This window comes from Ochotona princeps, chromosome 19 (genome assembly GCF_030435755.1).
Source record: "Ochotona princeps isolate mOchPri1 chromosome 19, mOchPri1.hap1, whole genome shotgun sequence".
Lineage (NCBI taxonomy): Eukaryota > Metazoa > Chordata > Mammalia > Lagomorpha > Ochotonidae > Ochotona > Ochotona princeps.
The window spans coordinates 34,028,572-34,049,552 of record NC_080850.1 but is presented as its reverse complement, the minus strand read 5'-3'; the positions used below and the strand labels follow the sequence as shown (position 1 = coordinate 34,049,552).

The 20,981-nt window shown below is 42.1% G+C and overlaps 1 protein-coding gene across 1 annotated transcript in view; it reads right to left on the bottom strand.

Annotated features, from left to right (window-relative positions):
• Positions 1–11,729, bottom strand: part of TRPC7 (transient receptor potential cation channel subfamily C member 7) — a 97,433-nt gene extending 85,704 nt beyond the window's left edge. Inside the window, exons 1-2 of the mRNA XM_058677900.1 lie at positions 11,644–11,729; positions 10,426–11,203 (exon numbers count right to left, since the gene is read on the bottom strand). Coding sequence (XP_058533883.1) covers positions 10,426–11,203; positions 11,644–11,729 — 864 coding nt within the window. The remainder of the gene's footprint in view (positions 1–10,425; positions 11,204–11,643) is intronic.
• Positions 11,730–20,981: the final 9,252 nt, after the last annotated feature.

The following is a 20,981-nucleotide window of genomic DNA, read 5'->3' as shown; positions in this document are numbered from 1 at the left end:
TCATGCAGAATGCTGGAGCCAAAGGCAAGCATCATCTTTGACCTCCCAGGTCCAAACAGCTGCCAGTATATGACACCATGTACTGTATTTCAAAAGTACAGAAGAGATGGGAAAGATTGATGAAGAAGTGGGAGGAGAGCTGGCATACATACAGTGCTTAACATCTTAGTGTGGCCGTCAGGATAGGATAAGCACTACTGTCGATAAGTAAATAGCCGTTTATTCCATAGCCCAGGATAACAGGACATGGTTATTAATTTCACATTGTAGGGTTGGGAAATGACGAGATCACAGTAATATGAGGACCGACCATGCTACCAAGCATTGGGGTAGCCTTTTCCTTTTTGAGAATATACGTTAGAAAATTTCAACCTCGGGCATTTTCATATCCCTATATTGTTACGAAATTTTAATTTACTTATTTTTCCTGGATCTTGCATTGTGAAGCCTCTTCTGTAAACAGAGCTTGTACCCTCTTCTGAAGACCTCTTGGTCATGCAGTGTCAGTAGAGGAGTGGCGACGATATAGTACCACCTGATCCATATGATAGGAGCTTACAGGACAATGCATGGGCATAGTTCAGGCAGTATATGTTTGAAAAGAAATCCTATGACAGGATAGTTGAAGCCTATTGATTATAAAATTCCTTGTCTCTACACTGTCTGAGTGTGTGACATCTATCATACGGAGTATTCACATAGCTTGTAATGAAAACAAAACAAAAACGAAAGCCAAGAGGGACATACTTAGTTCATCAAGGCCCACTGATATTTATGCCTTGTTACTTCTGCCTAATGGAGATTTTTTCATTCTTCAATCAAATGTAATTTTCAATCAAATCTCAGTTTTCCTGATTGGCATTGAATGTATTTGTATTTTGGATTTCAAGGTGGCAGTGTCATTTGCCAGCTTTGTATAATCCTTTAGCTGATGGGGGAAACGCAGGAGGCATGACTTGTTACCATTTTGCAGCACTTCCCCCAATTAAAATAATAATAATGAAAATAAAATAACAACATAATAAATAGCGAAAGAATAATGCAACACTAAAATAATTTAAAACTTGGGGGAAAATCCTAAAAATTTAAAACCAATTTGAATATGACTTTAACTTTCTGTTTAAAATTTGTGGCTGAAAAATATGTAGCTGGGGCTAGATGGGAAATGGGTAATCATTTCCTCCAGCATCAAACCTCATTCTGCTTAATTAAATTATGTTTCTTCATTGATATTTTCAAATAGGAGTCTTCAACTTTGCGAATGGATCAAATCTCAAATCTTGGGAGCAAATGAAGTAGTGTGTTTCTACGGAGACAGTGAGGGAACTTGCCCCTTATAGCAGAAGAAATTTCTAAAAATGAAGCGAGAAGTACTACACAGGTGAAGTGTAAGAATCCTTCAGGGACAGCAATCAGTGCTGAGGAAGTGTCTGCACTTGCATGTTCGTTGCAGCACCCTTCCCAGTAACCAAGCTGGGGAGCCACTGAAGGCTCCAGTGATGGACGAATGGATAAAGAAACTGTGCTGTACTCGTACATATCATCAGTACTATCTAGCAGAAGGTAACAGGAGATTTCATAATTTGTGGCAATGTAGATGAATCCAGAGGACATTGTATTATGTGAAGTAAATCAGGCTGAAAAAGACAGATACTACATGATCCTACTTAAATGAAATCTTTCGTGTAATTTATAAGTCTACACACCCACACAGGTACACACAAATCAACAATCTATTTTTCCACAATCTCAGTTAGAATGTAAAATCTGTAAGGGTGAAGATGACAGGAGTTGATGCTCTTTAAGCATTTTTAGTCTTTAGAACAGGGGTAGGTAGTGCCTTACTGTGGGCCATGTGAGGCCTGTGAAAGTCATTTGGTCTGGCCCTGCCTAGGTTACTGCATATGGGACTTGGAATGTAATAAATCATTGGCAGACTAATTTTAAGTTGATAATTTTGTATATCTCCCCTCCCCCAGATGATGTTATAAATATCCAAATGGCTCTTCGGGGTGCGGGAGGGGAGGGAGTTTCCTATCCCCTGCTCTAGAACTTCGAAAATGTAGATCTGAGAAATGTTATTTTTTGAAGGAAAGACACACACACACACACACACACACACACACACACACACACACACAGTGACACCTGTATCTGAATACATTAAATATGCTGCAGTTGGGTGTTGGGGAGGGGGAGGGGGAGTGAGAGAATGATATTGGTGCTAAAGCATGGAGGAGAAACAAATCTGGTGGTAATCTTTCACTCGTTGTATCAAGGGATTATTTCAAATTAGTATGCCTGGGAGCAGGAGGAACAGGAGGAGGAAATACATGGAAATATGATTTATTCTTAGCTGGTAAGATTCATGCTTTTAAAATTCTCCTTGCTTTTCTATATTTTCTAAAAAGTCTATAATGAGTAGTATTTCCTGTTTCTGTAAATCCAACACTTATTTTCTTTCTCATACTTGAGAGAGACAGTGCCCCCAGGACCAAGTTTCCCTTGCTTGCTCCTGTCAGCTGTCCGCCCACCTCATGTCTGGCTGCTTCCCACAGACACTACACACACATGCACACGCTTTGATGGAATTCCCACATTGCTGGCTCGACTGACCTCCGGCTTTCTCTCCAGCCCACAGATCTGACCTAATTTTCAGCTGTTTTGCTCCTTTAATGAGAAATTTTTTTTGATCACCTACAGCCAACAGAGGAAGAAAAAGGGCCCTGCAATAGGGGAAATGTTGTGGAAAGATTAAAATCCAATAAATTCTTCCCATTGTGGGATTATCACACTCTAACTCCTTTCCTAGTAGCCCCCATGGTGTCAGTGCGCTCACTGATCAGTTTGGCCGAGCCTGGAGTACGTCCTCCTCCCCTCCTCTCATCTCTCTGGGCCTGCTTCCTGCCTTGGAGAGAAGCAGTTACAAAGCTGAACATGTTCACCCTTTCTGGTGCTTCACTGTGAAGCAGAGACTCCAGCCATAGAGAAGTAGGGTCTGGAAAAAGTCCATGGACAAGAGAGCCATCCTGGAATCAGCCAGGCTACGGTCCCCTCCTGCCAGTGCCATGGCTCTGTCTGGGGAGATTCACCCACTGATTGAGATGCCCAGGTCCTTCTGAATATGCTGGCCTCTCACCCTCCTGGGAAGGTCTCCTATTCCCCAGGGTCTTCCAACACCTTTCATTTTTTCCCTCTTCAGTCCATTTATGACAGCAGGAAGAGTGAGTCTTTCTAAACTTGAAAGAAGAGTCACCTAGGCATCCACTGGAAGTGCCGCTGGCTCTGCCTTCCCCTTACAGCACAGTCCCAGTTTCTTCCATGGCGACCAGTGGTGAAGCCCTCTTCATCATCCTCATCACCTCTCACGTCTCCCTCTGAGCCCTGCAAGTGGCCTGTGCTCGCCTAGTCCCGAGTCTTTGATTGGGCCTCTCGCTCTCGGCACTGCACTCCTTCTTGTGCTGTTTCTGTGTTCCTAGGAGTATCCTTACCATTCTCTGTCGTTTCTCACCTGTTGTGTATCCATGGCTTTCATTGTGAACACTGCTTACCCTGCAGATTGTCCTGACATGAATACAGGAGCCCCACTAAGTCCTTTGGAAGCCTGTTTTCTAGCATGACTGGTGATGCTGCAATTGTCTCTGTGAGTGTATATACAAAGGCCAAGGGCCTGCCTCTTTCAGAAGGCTGCACTACTGCACGGCAGGGACCTTATCCAGGTCATCACTTTGTTCCAGCACCTACACCAAGCCTTCCATCTGCATGCTGAACCCTGGGGTCGTTCCCTGACAAGGATGCCTCTGAATGTCTGTCCTGTGACTCACCCTGTGCTCACCTCTGCATTGATGCTGAATGTGACAACACAGCCTTCCATGTTGATGGTGTGCGCAGCATGCTTGATGAGGGAGACCCTCCTGTGACCAGTTGACACAGCACTGTGACTTTTTGTTTTCCAGAGAAAATTCCTGCATTTCCATTTGATGTAATTTGTGCTACTGCTCATTGGCTAATTTTCTCAAAGAACTGTGTCAGTTTTCTCTGTATCTGATATTTTAGACTGATGGTTGCACTTTTGTGGTAATTTTTTTCCATTCAATCTTGTGCATGGTGATAAATCTCCACAGAGATAATTTTCAAAAAATATTCTGTATTTGGCAAGGGCTGTGCCTGCCCAGCTCCTCCCTCCTCACTTTTGCTTTTCCATCTTTCAAGCTCACATTGCTGCTCTTCACAGTAACATTTTAGCAGTACTCCTGGCTTTTCAGTTTCATTGGTCTGTTTTTCCAGTCGGGAAATATTCCCTTGATCTATTTTTAACCATGGAGCTCACATGTAAAGATCTGCTGAATAGGTGGGAAGCTTGGTGGAAATCAAGAAGACTTTCAGAGTAGAGATGCAGAAATTTATAAGTTGGAGGAAATTTATAAATTGGAGGAAAAGTTGTGGCTCTGAAAATCTAGTGGGCTTGATAAATGCACGAAAGATCTCCACCAGGCTGTCTGATGGAAACTTGATAGTGCCTGATTGTGCTTGGTTCTTGTGAAGAAATTTTATGTTCTTAATCTCTCTTAATCCTCACTAAGACTCTGGGAGTCTCAATTCACTCAGTGACTTTTTTTTTTAAACTAAGCTAATATTTACTGAATATTCAATTTGTACCTAAACTTTCTGGAAGTTAAACAGGATAACGTATGACAGTTTTTAGTAAGTTGTGATTCCTGGTGACACCTGCAGAGCTGGCCACATAGGGCAAATGTTTGGATGGGAAAAGAAGTGTTCAGTTTAGACAGGTTACAACTAAAAGGTTCCCTCCTTCCCACTCTGTTTTTCAAGTGTGAAAGTTAACTTCTAAGATTCTGTGGGTAGTAGGTGATGGAGAACAGGTCAGATTCCAGGACCAAGACATGCGATCTCCTCTCCTAGTCTGGAAGTGAAGCCTGGTTACTAGAGCTGTCCTAGCACGGTGCCCTCCTACATGCCACCTGAATACCTGTCACTCACGGTGACGGCCGACACCCTCGGCACAAACTGTGGAAGAGACACATCGTCTGATTTTAGACGTTGTTTGTGACCCAATGAAGTACTACAATTAAAGGACACATTAATTAATTTACTTTCCTGTGATGACTCATTAATGAATGCTCTGGTAAACACACTCCTCCAGATGCCTAGACGGAAATATTGAAAAAAGACAAAACTACCATAGACAGAATATAATTTTTCCCCTCCAGAAATAAACCAGTCCCTTGGTCTTGCCTTTGGATATGGGGCCTATAACCATGGTCCTAGTGTGGACTTGCTGGTAGGTAGGCACAAATGCTCTGCCTTCAGCTCACCTGTGTATGCTCAGAGAAGGGTAACCCCATTGTTGTTCCATCAAATATTTGTGATCCTCCTCACCTTTCCTAATGTTCTGCGTCACACTCAAGCACGGGGATAGAGTGACACTGGCAAATGTACCTTCTATGGAGATTTTCCTGCGAGATTTTCTTATCCTGCCCCCCACCCCCAACTTGGAGCGCATGCATACCCCCGCTCCCCTGCCAATACACACGCTTATATTTTAAGATCTGTTGGCTTCAGAACTTAAGAAAACAGTTCTGCTGTGGAAAAGGAAACAATTTTCAATTCATTTCCTGTGTGTTAAGCAGGCATTTGTTTATCTTACCAGGCAGGCTTTCACACAACAAGGCGATATATTTTCCTAGCATGTTGTTGTATGCAATTTTAAAATCTTCAAAACATTCACAGTGTATGGGAAACTGGTGCAAACACTGCAACCCAGGTTGGGCTTCCCTGGCTGCAGACAGCCAGAAGGCAGATGTACTCCGAGCCCAGTTCCCCAAGTCCCTCACTGTATGAAGTCACTACCTCCCTCTACCCTTCTTCCTGGTCCATTTGAGAAGTTTGCAAGCAGATTACACACTGTCACCTCAACAGCTTTACCTTCCACAATGGGATCTCAGTACAAATCACAGCAGGTGGCAAATTGGTCTGATTTATCATTATTTGCATTTTTAATTTATGATATTTTAGGCCCAGGGAGTTTTTTTATGGGCTTTAAAATGACAGCACAACATTAATGCACAATTCATCGCCTGTTTTTCATAATGCACATGGGTAGCAGTGCACTGATAAACAGAGAACATACCAACACTTTAGTAGAGTGCAGGCTTTGGTCCTCTTGCCTCACTCCCCACTGAGGTCTGTAAGAAAAGATTCCTTCATGCATAGGAAAAGCCTTGCTGACACTCTGTGAACAGGAAGAGCTTCTCAGTCATAGCTTTGTTGTTCTCCACAAAGACAAGATGTTAAATAATCAAGATACTCTGTGTGTGTGTGTGTGTATGCGCGCGCTGGCCTTCTATAGTTTTCTAACTCAGGAACATTGGATGTTTTTAAGTTGAAGTAAAAAACAAGAAAGGGAAAAGGCAGCCTTTCATCATGTCTTATTTCCTTTTCCTTCTAAAGCCTTAAACACTCTTCCAATATTTCCTTGTCATATTTTTCCTTGCGACCCTCTTGCTGACCTACCAGATATTGTTGCTGCCATAAGAGAGTTGGAACAAAGGTAAATTTCTAGTGACATGTAGACAAAATGCTGAGGAATTTGACTGGGAAGGTACCAGCAAAATAAAGGGGATCCTAAGTAATTTTATCACAGGGATGATCAATGAAGAAAACCAAGAAGACTAATTTGAAGAGCTGCAGAGAACTCAGTATGTTCTTGGGGATGGGAGCTGTTATCCAACTGAGATCAACAAATTATTTTTACTTTTGTACAGTAGAGGTATTTCTGCAGAGAAAGAACTTGTTTGACCAGGATGAACAACCTGTGAACCATACAGGGCTGGTCTGCGTGTTCTCTGGCTCCCATTGTGTTGATAAGCCAATGAGCCCCAGTGTCATTGGCACTTAGTGCTCCCAGACCTCATTTTAGAGACTGTGGCTAAGATTAAGAAGACACATCCTAATCTCCATATACTAGATAGTGCAGCAAGCGACTGGTCTGCAGTTCTTTAATGTGTGTGGGTTTTATTCCCTGAAGCAGCTCTGTGTTTAGAGCTTCCCCATTTCATCATAACATCAAATACTTCTGTTGAGGCTGTGTGTCTAGGAAGAGTTGAAACAATAGGTAAACAATCACTTGCTTCATCAGTTGAAATTATCCTTTTGGGATTTCCCTCCTTGCTTTCACTAAAGCATTTCTGTGGAGTGTGCACTGGCTTATCACATGCCCATCAGGGTACTGTGCAGGCCCCAGTGGCCACATCAAGTTTTAATATCTTTTTAAGTCCAAGAAGATTAGAGAGATTTAAGAAATCCTTGAGCAGCTGTATAATTTCCACACCAAAAATAATGGCTTGCTATCAGGCAACTGACTCCTGCCACAATTTACTGGAGGCTTGCCACTGACCTTGCTTCTTGTTCATGACTAGACTCTCTACTGGTAATAAAGTAAAATAATTCTGAAAAAAGTAGCTGGGACAACTAAATTCATGTTTTCATGGATAACGTTGGCTCATCAGGAAAAGTCACTCCCAGGTGAGTATTTTAGTGGATGAAGTGGATGATATGTGATATTTCCAATGAGGCCCTGATAGCTTTTTATAGAACTGATGGCATTGGGTTGCCACCACAACATGTGGCTATAAGTAATAACACACTGTCCCTTAAAAGCACTACAGACTCATCAAGTGTGCATTTTAGTACACTTCCACTTGCTCTTTATTCTTCCGTTACAGCCTGACTTGTCTCCTGCTAAGCTGCTCTCTTTTCTCAGATGATTTATAATGTCAGGAATGCACATACAAGAAAAGCTGAATAAGTAATAAAGTTGTAAAGGAATAGTTATGTTCATTTATAATGCACCATTTGTTGATGAGCTGAAAGACATTATTTCAGAGGTAATTTGGGGGATGTTAATAGCCAGTAAATGCATCCATCTTCATTCTTATTCTAAGTAAATCATTGCATTGTAGGGAGGATTTTGTCATCATGTTTAGCACTGTCCTTAATTGTCCACAATTTTCATAGCTTGCTCTTTAAAATTAAAATGCCATAATGTGCTTTTAACAAATTTCCAATTTTAGACATTATGCATATACTAAAGTATGCCAGACTTTGGATTTTAACAAAGCCAACAAATGGCAACATTTCTACAAGTTGGTCTAGCATCCATTGATTTAGTAAGACTGGCATACTCCCAAATGTGAGATAAAGTGAATTGTGCAGTTTTCCACATAATCCAATCCAAAAAATAAATTTGCACCTTTTTTTTAAAAAAAAGCTTGGCCAGAAATATTTTAATTAATTGGCTTACCCATTTCTTTTAATATGCCCTCTGAACAATTAGTCTGAAGACTGGGGAACAAGCAACATTCTATCACCTTCCCTGGGATATCCTTGGCCTTAATGTTGTTAGGTGAGATTTGTTCTCCAAACACAAGAGAAACAGTTACATTCTTGGGAGTGCCACTGTTTAATCTCTATATCGACATCTACCAAGTTCAGCCATTTTCTAGATGAAGCCATGAGATTTAGGAAGGTGTGTCCCGTTTGTGGGTGGGTCTGTGATGGGGGAACTGAGGGAGTGAAATTACCTTAACCATGGAATGTTTTATCCACAGTGTGTGATGCCCTGGAGCTTTCCAGTGGTCTGGTCTTTCTGTCTCTGGATCCTGAGTGATCCTAACCCCCAGACAACCTTCCATGGCCTGCATGCACAACTGAATTCTCTTCTTATTTGGTCCCGGTTGCTCACACTTCACATAATGTACTAATTGAGTAAATTCTCAAGCACTAGTTTTCATCACATTTGCCTCCAAATCGTAAACTTTAACTAATATTCTTTCTCCTGTAAGCTAACATTCAAAGCCTGACATGCAAGGTCCTTTGAGGTCTGCCCCCAGCCCATCTTGTTGGTCTTTCTGTGTGCACCCTTGTAGAGGAGGAGTTTGAGTTCTGATCACAAAGTCAACTCTCTGCTCTGGGCCAGCCTAGATCTCATCTTCATTTGCATCCTCCAGCTCTGTTTTTCCACTGATTCTTTTTTCTTCTGCTTAGCAAAGTCCAATTCAGTCCTGTCTCCCCCTTTAAGATCTTCCTGAACAACACAGCCGAGGGTCAGGGATTCTCCTCTGCTGGGACTAAGTCCCCACCCTTTTCCGTTTACTCATGTCCTATCCAGGGATAGTTCTTGCATTGACATCTTGTTTGGATAATGAACTTACACTTGCTGGTGACATGTTTGGTCATCAGGCTTGTGTGTGATACTTCATTTTATGTGCCATTGCATCTTGTGCAGAGTCCCTTGTCAGGAGGCAAGATGAGAATAGGAACCAGCTGTGATTCCTATTCTCTCAGCTTTGCCTTCTGCACTGGGGAATCCCTCTTTCATTTAGAGAGATGATAGACTGAACAGCTGAATGCATGAGCAAGGCCTCTAGCTCCTGGTTTCCTTGAGTTGTTGAGTTGGTTGTGGGATCTTAGGGCCTCCATTATTAAAGCAGTGCTTTTACTGATTACTAGCCATCTGAGCTCTTACCCCTGTGACCACATGTAAGCAAAGCAATTAGTGCCTGATGCACATTAAGTGCCCACTGAAGGTTTGCTGTTATTATTAAACATGGTGCCAAAAGACTTTCCTATATTAGGTCCCAGTCTTCTCTTTTAAGAGAGTGTCAGATGATAATAAATGCACAGGATCATGACTGAGTCATGGACTTTGGAGATGGAGCTGTATCTCTTGGCCTGGACTGGTAGGTCAAGCAGTCCTCAAGGTGTCTGAAACACAGGACCTTGCCCTGGGTCCCTCTATGCAGGGGAGGGGTAACAAACTCAGCTCCACTGGGAGAGTTTCTTTTTTTATTGTCTTCATGTATTTCCTCCTCAGCATAGAGTCAGAACCATAGCAATAGCTTGTCAGGCTCAGGAAAAGCTGCAGCCCAATCTTTCTAGCTTTAAATTGAGACCAAACCCAAGATGAACACAGTCCAAGGTGGGATAGAGAGGGGAAGAAGACAAGCCAAAAACACATGTGAAATAATTGAGACCTCTAAGCCCCGTACTGGGGACAGACCTCAGGCTGTCACGTGTCCCCAACGTTTCCTGAGCTCCCTCCCTGGAGCTGAGCTGATGTGTGCAGAGGTGAGCTACAACATACAAGCCTGCTCGTGTGTTGCTTGCTTCCTAATGGATCCGTGTGGAAGTCACCTCTTTACTGCATTTACGTAGGCTCGAATTTTCTACCTGATGTACTGTTTTTCCCTTGGCCTCCATCTACCTCAAGTGAGATGAGTCTCCCTCACTTCCTGTGAGCCTGACCTACCCTTTTCTTCCACCGGAAGGTAACCCAGCTTGCTACTGGACACACCTGAGGCGCACACAGGGCCGTCTGCCCGCGAGGTGGTGAGTGGGAGTTACCTTGAATTCAGTCTCAATGTTGGCTAGTCTGGCTAACTCGTTGCTTAGCTCCAGCGCAGTGAGGACAGGGTCTTCGCTAGACAGGGACAAGTAGGCGGCACTTGCCAAGCCCTTGTAGGCATTCATGCGCGAGCGCGAGTGGCTGAAGGAGTCCTTACGCTGCTTCTCAGTGCACTCGTTGCACTTACAGAAGTAGTCGTGGGGCCGCTCGATGCGCGCACCCTTGAGCAGCAGGATGTGCACGATCTCGTATTCCTGGCAGTGCGCTGCGAGGATGATTGGCGTGATGTCATGGGAGAAGCGTGTCCCATCCTCGTCATAGGCATAGAAGTCGTCATCCCGCAGCTCCTGCTCCAGCGGGCTGAGCGTCAGACGCTGACCCTGTGCAAAGGCTGGGTGGTTAAGGATGGCTTCCACGATGCGCACATAGCCCTTGCTTATGGCCAGCAACAGTGCATCCCCAACCCGTGCCAGGTTCTCCTTTTTGAGCAGCAGCTCAGTGACCTCCAGGTGTTCGTTGCCCACGGCCAGCTGCAGTGCGTTCTGCCCCATGTAGTCCACGCAGTTGAAGTTGAGGGTCTTGGACTCCTCCAGCATTTTTCTGACCACCGGGATGTTGCCATACTCTGCAGAGTCCAGGAAGCGCTCCTCCTCTGGCGTCAGGCTAGTCCCCTTTTCATTGAACATGTAGGCAGGACCCCGGATGGCCTGGCGGCGGCCCTTCTCTCTCAGCGTCGTGTGCCGGCGCTGCATGTTTTTGAAGGTGCTGCTCCCCAACCTGTGGGCGGTAAGGCAGAGACATTCATTTACTCTCCTAGGGGCCTGGCGGTTCCTCCCCAGGCTTGGGGGAAGCATAAACTCTCAAGGTAGAAAAAGAATTAGAAACCTTTAAAGAACTGGTGAAACGTTATTAGAGCTCATAGTCTGAATCATCATCATAATGCAGATTGGCTCCCGAACTGGATTTTAAAATGGTAGTACACCAACTTCTTTACTTGGCTTTTGCCATCTCTTGGTTCAGGTGACTGGAATAGGAGATGGGGGTGGGAACGTGTGTGAGGTTTGTGGCAGTGGTTTTATTTCTGTTTTCATAAAGTTGAGCCAGTAGTGTGATCCTTCTGTGCTAGTTTTCTTAACGGTACAACTTAGGTAACTTTTTGTGTGCCAGAGAGTCTGTAGGAGGATTATAAACTTTGTACGGTGGCATGTAGAAGGTACCTGCTCAATGTTGGCTTTATTTTTTTCTTTTGTGTCTCTTGAGATGCCCGGATCTCCTGGGGTAGCCTTGTGGACTTGGCCCCCATAGTTATTGCTGCTGTTGGCCCAGGTGCCTAGTGAGTGCTTTCCCTGTGGTGAAAACTCAGTAATATGTGAGCATCAGTTTCTTCATCCTGTGCTCTTCTCCATGGAGTCTGTGCTTTCCAAGTTTCATGCAATTTGAGCCCCTGCTAAGGGGCAGGGTGTAGCAGAGATGTTCGGAGTCATTGCCAGGGTATCTGCATTCCAGAGGGAGTTTTTATGTGGATGGAAGTGGTAGGTCAACTTACATGATAGATCTACTTCTAACTGAATGCATAGTCTGAAGATTAATACAAATACTAGAAGTAATAGCAGTTCATATTTATTAAGTACCTATTTTATGCCAGGTACTAAGATTTTCCACCTGTCAAGTTTTATAATTTTTTGTATTAAAACTGAGAGGAGGATCCTGTTAATGTCCCCATCTCAAATGAAGATGCTAAGAGCAAGGAGACTAGAAAAACAGGTTTTAATGTCAGTAGGCTTGCAGTAGAAATCTTGGCTCCACCATATGCCAGCCTTGTGACTTTGGACAAATTGCCTAACAGTAGTTTGAGAAGTCTTTTAAATGGCAGAGTATAGTGAATACAAATACTGTTTATTTTGAGCTCAGCTCCAAATATTCTATCTCTATTCAGCCTTGAGACGTAAGCAGGTCCCTTCTTCTGGGTCTTAGATAACAAGGTCCCAAAACAGATGTTTTCTAAGTGCTCACTGACTTAGACTTGCTTAACTTTTCTGTTTCTCCTGTTTTTTCTATTTGACTTTTCTAATGTAGCCCCATTACATTATTCAAATAATATTAGAATGACATACATTTTATCAAGAATATCTGATCGGGCCCGGCGGCGTGGTCTAGCGGCTAAAGTCCTCGCCTTGAAAGCCCCGGGATCCCATATGGGCGCCGGTTCTAATCCCGGCAGCTCCACTTCCCATCCAGCTCCCTGCTTGTGGCCTGGGGAAGCAGTTGAGGACGGCCCAATGCTTTGGGACACTGCACCCACGTGGGGGACCCGGAAGAGGTTCCAGGTTCCCGGCATCGGATCGGCGCGCATTGGCCCGTTGCGGCTCACTTGGGGAGTGAATCATCGGACGGAGGATCTTCCTCTCTGTCTCTCCTCCTCTCTGTATATCTGGCTGTAATAAAATGAATAAATCTTTAAAAAAAAAAAAAAGAATATCTGATCTAACAAGTACTTTAGGATTTGTTTTTATTTTCTCTGGTGTCAGTGTTTTGAGACTTAGGAAATCTTACGTCATCCAGTGTTATGAATGTCAAATCTTTTGTTTCCATTAAGTTTTTCTGCTCATTTAACCTTTGACCTGCACAAGCCCCTTTGAGTTTAGCTTTGTAGGGAGCTTCTCTCTGGAGCAAAGAAGAAGAGTGGGGTTGAGTGTACTCAGTTGTACTTGAGGCTGAGTCATGCTCCTCATGGGAGCAGCTACTAAACTGTACAGTGGAGCAGCTTCTTCAACTGCAGCAAATGAAAGGAGTAATTATGGACAACTGCCTCCAAAGGCAACTGTAAGTGCTAAAACCTGAGAGAGACTGCACCCTCCAAGGAGGGAGTCTGAGCTGCTGTCCACTGTCCGGAAGAGCACTTTGAGGAAAGATTGCTGAGGAAGAAATGCTGAGGATTCAAGTCCATGAGCTCTTTGTGAGCCCATCTCCTTCAACACTACTGTCAGTCCAGGGAGAGTGGCTGCTTGTTGGTGCCAATGGCAGACCAAAGGTAGGGAATCTCATAGAAACCTTTAGAGCAGAGAAGGATTTACCAACTGGGGGTTTTCAAGAGAGAAAGAAAGGTGACTGAGTTGAAAACAGCAGTGTGTGTGTGTATGCATACACCCAAAGGGCCTTGTTTCAGGTGATACAGTGATCCATCCAGACCCAGGTGAAGGCTGAGCCCATGCTAGACTAATCATCTTTCTCACAGAGTTATTCAGCCTGTTCTTTGATAGACGTCTATCCCTTTGTGAGGCAGCTCGGAGGGCGTAGCCATCAGAAGGAAACCAAAGAGAAATCAGTTTTCTCTTGGGAGCATGTGAGCTGTCCATCAGATATGAAAGCTCAACAGTCTTGGAAGAGGCAGGCACTACTGCAGGACTCATGTCACTTGCCAGTAGAATCTGCTCAAGAGGGATGCAGCTATTACATAGCAGCAAGCCTCAGGGAGATTAATCCAAGGGAAATGTAAGGGCTGCGGAACCAGGACAGGACAAAGAAACATTTCACTAGGAACATGTAAGTACCCCATCTAAAGTCATACAAATATCAGATTCTCCAGCCTATGAACTTTAGGATGTGCAGGTATTGTCTGCTAATGCTTCTCATTAAAAAGTGCAACAAAACATGAAAAGCAATGTATTAGTATTCTAGTCCTTTAGGAGAAGAAGCTGAGGTAGCTAAAATGAAAAGACTAAGCCTTAGGGGAAAGAATTTCAGTATAAGGCTGGAACATCATATACATCTTGATGCCATAACTTAATCAGCTCTTGTCAGAAATGAAAATGTCCTCACCAATTGTCCTGCATTTTTCTCAATGACCTTGAAAGCAGACACCCAGTAAGAAATAAACAAGCCTCTTTTTCCATTTTTAAACATTTGCCTTGAGGTACACAAAACTGTCTTTTCCTCTTTTGTAGAATTTAGCATTACACTGGGGGACTTATGAACCATCAGGACATGTATACCAAGCAGAAGCTCATGGGGCATGCTGCTCGCTTCCTCCTTGGGAGTTGCTGCAGTGGATCCTGGAGCCGTGTGAATTCAGTTACTGATGGAGGCCTTCTCACCTCACTGTGGGTTTCCTCTCAGCTCTGACTCCTTCTTAACATTTATATACCCATGTTTATATTTTCTCACATATCTTTGAAATTTAATCTTGATATTACAGATATTTTCACCAGCCATAGGTATTACATGAATTGGAAAGAACCTGCAAAGGATGACGTGTCAGCATGATCGGGTGCTTTGGTCCCCAGTAGTTGGTGACAAGCTTATGTTCTTTCATCCAGTGAGTTAGGCCTCTGGACTCTTGTGATCTTACCACAGAGTTAGGGCCAATAATGAGTGAAGTGATTCTTCCTAACATGCAGTTGATGTACAATTGCTCTTACTTTAATATTTTTCTTAAAAATGAATTTTGAATACCAATGTCTACTTATTTGCATATATTATTGAAATACTGAGTGATCAGACTCATCAAACACCTCAGTTAAGATACTGTGTTTTTCATTTTCCTGAATGCATACATTGACATTTAATGTCATTGAGAAGAAGGGTTCCAATGAAAACAAAACTATATTTGAGAGCAGGACTGATTATTAAACTCCCTCTTGATCTCTCCATTTCTATTTTTATCAAGCTGCTCCTACAGATGCATCACCCAGTTTGAAGGGAGCCAGATGTTAGTAATCCATGAAAATAGGAATCTGGCACCTGAAGTCCAGCTGAAAATGAGCATGACCGTAATGTCTTCTGGAAGACAGAGCTTGCCACTAATTACTGGGAAGAAAAGGCCATTTCATCATGTCTTTTTAGAGATATCTGTGTCCCCCCTCCCCCCCCCCAAGATTGCTACATACATCAGAGGTCTTTGGAAATTACCCAAACCCAAAAGAAATTCAACCTGGAACATTTCTGAACTGAATGTAAAACCAGATTCCTGGATGCAGATGATGTGCTTAGGAAAGCCCAGCTCTAGTCCCTGTGTCCTCTCCCAAGTGCTTCTATTCTGACAGGCCGGAGCAACAGGGCAGGAGCATCTAGAGGGCTTGGAGTCTTCCCCTAACTCTCACTCCTGTCATCAATCAAAAGGGAGTAATAACACCCAGCCCTCCTCACAGTGAACATTTAATCATGCATGCCAGACACTCGGGATCCTAGAAAACCTCAAATGCCTGTGGTAATAATGATGACATCTGCACATTAATACACTTAAGTACACAATTATTTAAATTGGCTTGCATTTCACGAGCTTTACACTGATACACTCAGCTCAGCTATTTCAAAAAAATGATTATATAATAGTAATAGTTAGCATATATTACACATTTGCCGTATTGCCAGACCTGTGCTAAGTGCTTTATAGGAAATATTTTCTTAAATAAATTATGTGATAAGCTTAACTATTTTCCAAAATGATGCTTTCAATTATCATGATTAAGACTTTTTGCATATTAACCACTTGCCAGCCACTATGCTAGGTTTACATGGATTATTATTGAAGATGTTTATAAACTTCTGCATGAGTTAAGTGTCCTTGTCCTTCCCACTTAACAGATAAGAAAATGAGTGTCAGATAAATACAATATTCTCCTGAAACTACCTAACTTGTGGGTGTGTAGGATGTTTGTCTGATTTCAAAGCCCATGCTTTTGGCTGGCATACTACCTCTATCCGTTCTGCTTCCTGCATTTTCCTTAAGATTCTTTACATTCTAAGTTTTCCATTAGAATACAGGAACATTGAGGGCAGGAGAATGACTTAGATGGCTCATTCACCTGGCACGTAATACCCTGATGCCTGGTGTATAGTTACTGCCATAAACTTAATCAGTCCTTAAATATTTGATCTGTGTTGATGATTTAAGGAGATCAGTGAAATTGAGATATTAACGATGACTAGAATCCTCCTCTTGACAAATACAGGAGCAATATCGTCCCATAGCTGTTCTTTTCTATATGACTGACAACTTTAAATGAAGATATGAGTTCCAGCATAAAACTGATTTCCAATTAGCTCCACTAAATGCTGGCTGGTAAGTTGCTGGATGAGACAGATGATATCAGAGGGTATATTAGTTCCCTTGAGTGACTGGGGCAGAAAATTGAGATGTCTCTACTGCTTCATAATGCTAAAAATATTTACAGATTTCCATTTTCCACACTTCTGCTAAATATCGTTTTCCTTATTCTGTTGTGGCTGAGGTGAGATTATAGATGTCAATTACTTATCTGTGCTTAGTAAGTGCTCTAGTGACATATTGTTAAAATTAGCTTGATACAATTATGTTAATTGTGAAACTAAGGCATTCAGATTCCCAGCTAAGCTACCGATGACAATTTGTGCAACATCTATATGAGCATGTTTATATATATGATACCACCTAATTTCCACCCATGATATACATGAGTCCATAAATTTACCAGATTCTAAAGGAAGTAAGCAACCTATCACTCTGCTACTCATGACCATATATTGTATTAAGATATACTTTACAAATAATTCTGCTAATGTGGGGTACTTTTTTCCAGTACATCTTGGATTGAAAAATATTATTGAGTATTACTGAATGTTAATAAATGGTTCTTTTATAATTTATTTTTTAACCTAATAATACCATTTCGGGAAGTTACTCTGTTTTCCATATTTCAGTAGTACTTTGTGTGAACTGCTGCTCCTGTCTTTTCATATTGGTCATTGCCTGTTTAGAAGTAGAGTTAAGAAACTGGATGTCAGTATCTCATTGTATATAGCTCCAGCTATAGCTGAAACAAGTTCTAATAGTTGCATTTAAGAAGTCAGTTTTGGAATAAAATGGTTACATGTAATCTTTTGATTTTTTCCATTGGCCTCTGTGATAAATGAGTCTGAAATGAAGATCTGTTTCAGCAAAGCTGGAGAGGCCTTTAAATTGTGAAATGACAACACTGAAAAAAGTGACATGCTGAATATGTATATAGGGGGAAGTGCTGAACACTTTTACTGAGCAAGAACTTCTGGTTGTGCTCATCCAAAATACCACATGCATTCTGCAGTTAGCCTCAGCAAGGTTCCACATATTTCTGATTTTTTTTTTCTGGGTTAATTACTGCCTCAGGGAGTTGGTCTTCAGGCCTCTAAGCTTAGGAGCAAGTATTTTTGCAAATAACCATTTGTGAAATTATAATTGTGGCATAGAACCTTCATAAGTTATTAAACAACTGAGTCACTGCTATTGTTAAAAATATCGTAGAGAACAGGTTTTGCATCAAATCCATAATGAATATTCTGGAATTAATGTGAGTTCATTCATAAAACTGATGTATGCCCTGTGCTTCAGAAACAGGGCCGACCAGCAGGTGGCATTCTGAGGCAAAAATTCACTGGAGTGTCATCAGACAGAGTCAATCATTATTGCCTTTTTCAAATCTAACCTGAATCCACTAAGCCTTTAAATTACAATTAATAGCGGTAGCATCTTGGTTCTGTCTACTCAATCATATGCAAGTGAATTTATCACTTCAAAGTTAAAGGAGATACAGAGTATCAAAGATCATGTCTGAGCTCTGCCAGATTGTATCTGTTTTATTAAGAGCAGATTTGTTATTTTGTAATGGATGTCTAAAGGAGATATACAGCTCACACTATACTATCAGCAAAGTAAAAAGCATAACAACCTTTCTTGCCACCTGTAGTTCTTCAATGATAACTCTTATTAGAATGTGGCCCTCCTCCTCTCATCTCTGTATTTATATTAAGAGAAACACAACCACAAAATCACCCATTTAGAAAGCTGTCAGTAATAAAACAGAAACACACACACTCTCCTTTAGGAATAAAGCAGTACTACTCCAGCAGAAATGGACTAGGCAACCAGGAGCAGTTTTCTATTTCTAAATTATTTTGTAAACTTAGATTTCCAATATGAGAAAAAGAATTCACTTAACAACTCAACACATTAGAATGATTTCAAATCCACACTCAGTTCTAAAAATCTAATCAAAGCCCAAGGGAGGGCTAATAGGTAAAAGTTTAATCCTATTTTTTCATTTAGAAAGCAACCTCTACTAGAAAAATCGATAGAAGGAATTGTGGTAGTTCTTACATGAGGGTAAAATGCGCAGGCTCGTCCGCTTCTAGATGCCCGGAAGCCTGCGCCCAGCCGCGGGAATCTGGCTCCCCATGGGCAGCGGCTGGGTAATGCCGCTCTCCAAGGTGCTGAAGCGCGGAGCTGGTCCAGAGAGTGGAGTTGCAGGGATGCAAACACGCGCTCCCCGGTTCTTTGTGCTGCAAGGGTAAAAACCCGCCTTGTGGAGCAGACCCGTGTTGCCGTCCTTTTCCTAATCCAGGAGAAATGTCTCAGAGAATATGACAGAGGAGCATCCGTGTTTGAGACCAGCATGCAGCATGGGGATGGCTTGGTACAGTCCCCACCCCTCTGCCAGATGTAGCTTTGAAAGGAAGGCAGCAACTCTGTCTTCCTACCATAGCCTCTCGGAATTCCCACCTACCCCTCCTCCTCCTAGAATATTGCACAGCACACAGGCACACACACAGACACGCACACTCCTAGGTTATATAAGGCAGAGTGTTTCGCCTCCTGAGGCAGAATATTCACTGATTTAAACAGGTGAAAAATGAGGAATGAGTTGGTTCTCTGCCTGAGGGATGAATGGTTTTTGGGTCTATGTGTTTATAGAGGTAGGGAGTTGAGAAGTAAACTAAATCCAGTGGAGCCCAAAGTGTGACTAAGTAGCTTTCTTTGCTAAGCCTCAGCGCCACACCCCACTTTGTCTTCTGTGAGAGATGTGTCTTCTAGCTTTATGCTTTTGCTTCACACTATCTTGAATTAGGAAGAAATCATTTAATGTTAATAACTTTTCGTATCTTGAAATTCCCAGTGCAAAAATCTATTTTTCCAACAGCCCATAATATTTTTAGTAGCTGTTGCATTACTAAATGGTGTCTGATTCTCAAAACACAAAGGAATTTCAAAAACATAAACAATGGAAAGAAACCTCCTCAATCGAAATATTGCCTGGCTAAGATAGAAACTCTGCTTATTTCTGGGACCTGTGTGGGTTGCTGAACAGTAAATCAGAGTGCTCATTCCTTGAAGCTGACTCCTGGAGTAATCCTTGGCACTGTAAAAAGACTACAAACATGATATTTAAGATGAAAGTTGGCTCATAATATGTCTTATACAAGTCCATTATAATTTTATATGTAAATAAGATTATATTAACTCATTCAGGTGATATTAGCATTTACTCTGGAGACAATTTAATGTGTGAGGAACAACCTTTGGCTTTTGGTTCACTTATTAACTGTGTGACTTTGGCCACAATACTTAACGTCATGGAGTCTCAGACTCTTCACACATAAATGGTGAATAATAAAGGGATTAAAATGATTTTCCTCCCATAGTTATGGTGAAAATTAATTGAAACAGTATATACAAAACACCTAAAAGAGTTCCCATATGAGGCATGTGTGACATATTTTAATGTTCTCCAAACTCAGGAGAAGTTTAAGTAAATCTCTATTTAAAACTCTAAAAAGTTTGATATTGTCCTCATACAAGCATCCCAGTATTAATGGTTCTGCTTTGTTGAGTATAATACATTTAAATTTTTTCTCCAAATTAAGACCTTTTCCTTTAGATCATTTTCTATTATGCAAGGATGAAAAACTTTTATTTTCTTCATAATCAGAAACAATTAGATTTAGCTCATTTCAACAGAATGTTAATGAGCAAAGAACTACTTAGTATTATGCTGAAGTGAGAAGGCCTTTGGCACCATGGTTAAGTTCCCGCTTGGGACACTAGCAGCCCGTATCACAGTGCTTGGTGTGAGTGCAGTCTCCTGCACTTCCAAATCAGTTGCTACTTAATGCGCAGCTTGGGAAGCAGAAAGTAATGGTCAGCACTTGTGTCTAGGCCATTCCTGTGGGAGGTCTAGACTGATTCCAGGCTTCTGGCTCCAGCACGACTCTGCAGGCGTTTGGAGAGTGAACCAGTGGATGAAAGAGCGCTCTCTGCCTTTCAAATAACATTAAAATAAATCAGTAACTAGATGGTGGTGGCACATGATGACCATATAGTAAATGGAGCTCTGGAAAAGATTGGATATACAAGAGGTCCACTGGGTCCTTGAACCAACCTAATGATAATTTTCCTCATCACAGAATGATAACTGAGTTTGGTATACTTGACATTTGGTGCAGCCTCCACATCGAATCCTAGTAATGTGGGTTAAGCACTGTCACATCAGAGAAAACCAAACAGAAGGCTCCTTTATTTAAAAAAAAATATTTTTATTGGAAAGTCAGATTTACAGAGAGACAGAAAGATCTTCCATGTGCTGATCCATTCCCCATGTGGCCACAACAGCTGAATCTGAGCCAACCCGAAGACAGGAACCAGGAGCTTTTTTCAGATCTCCCACATGGGTATAGGGTCCAAAGGTTTTGCCTTCCTTAGGCCACAAACGAGGAGCTGAATGGAAAGTGGAACAACCAGGATACCAACTGGCGTACATATGGTAAC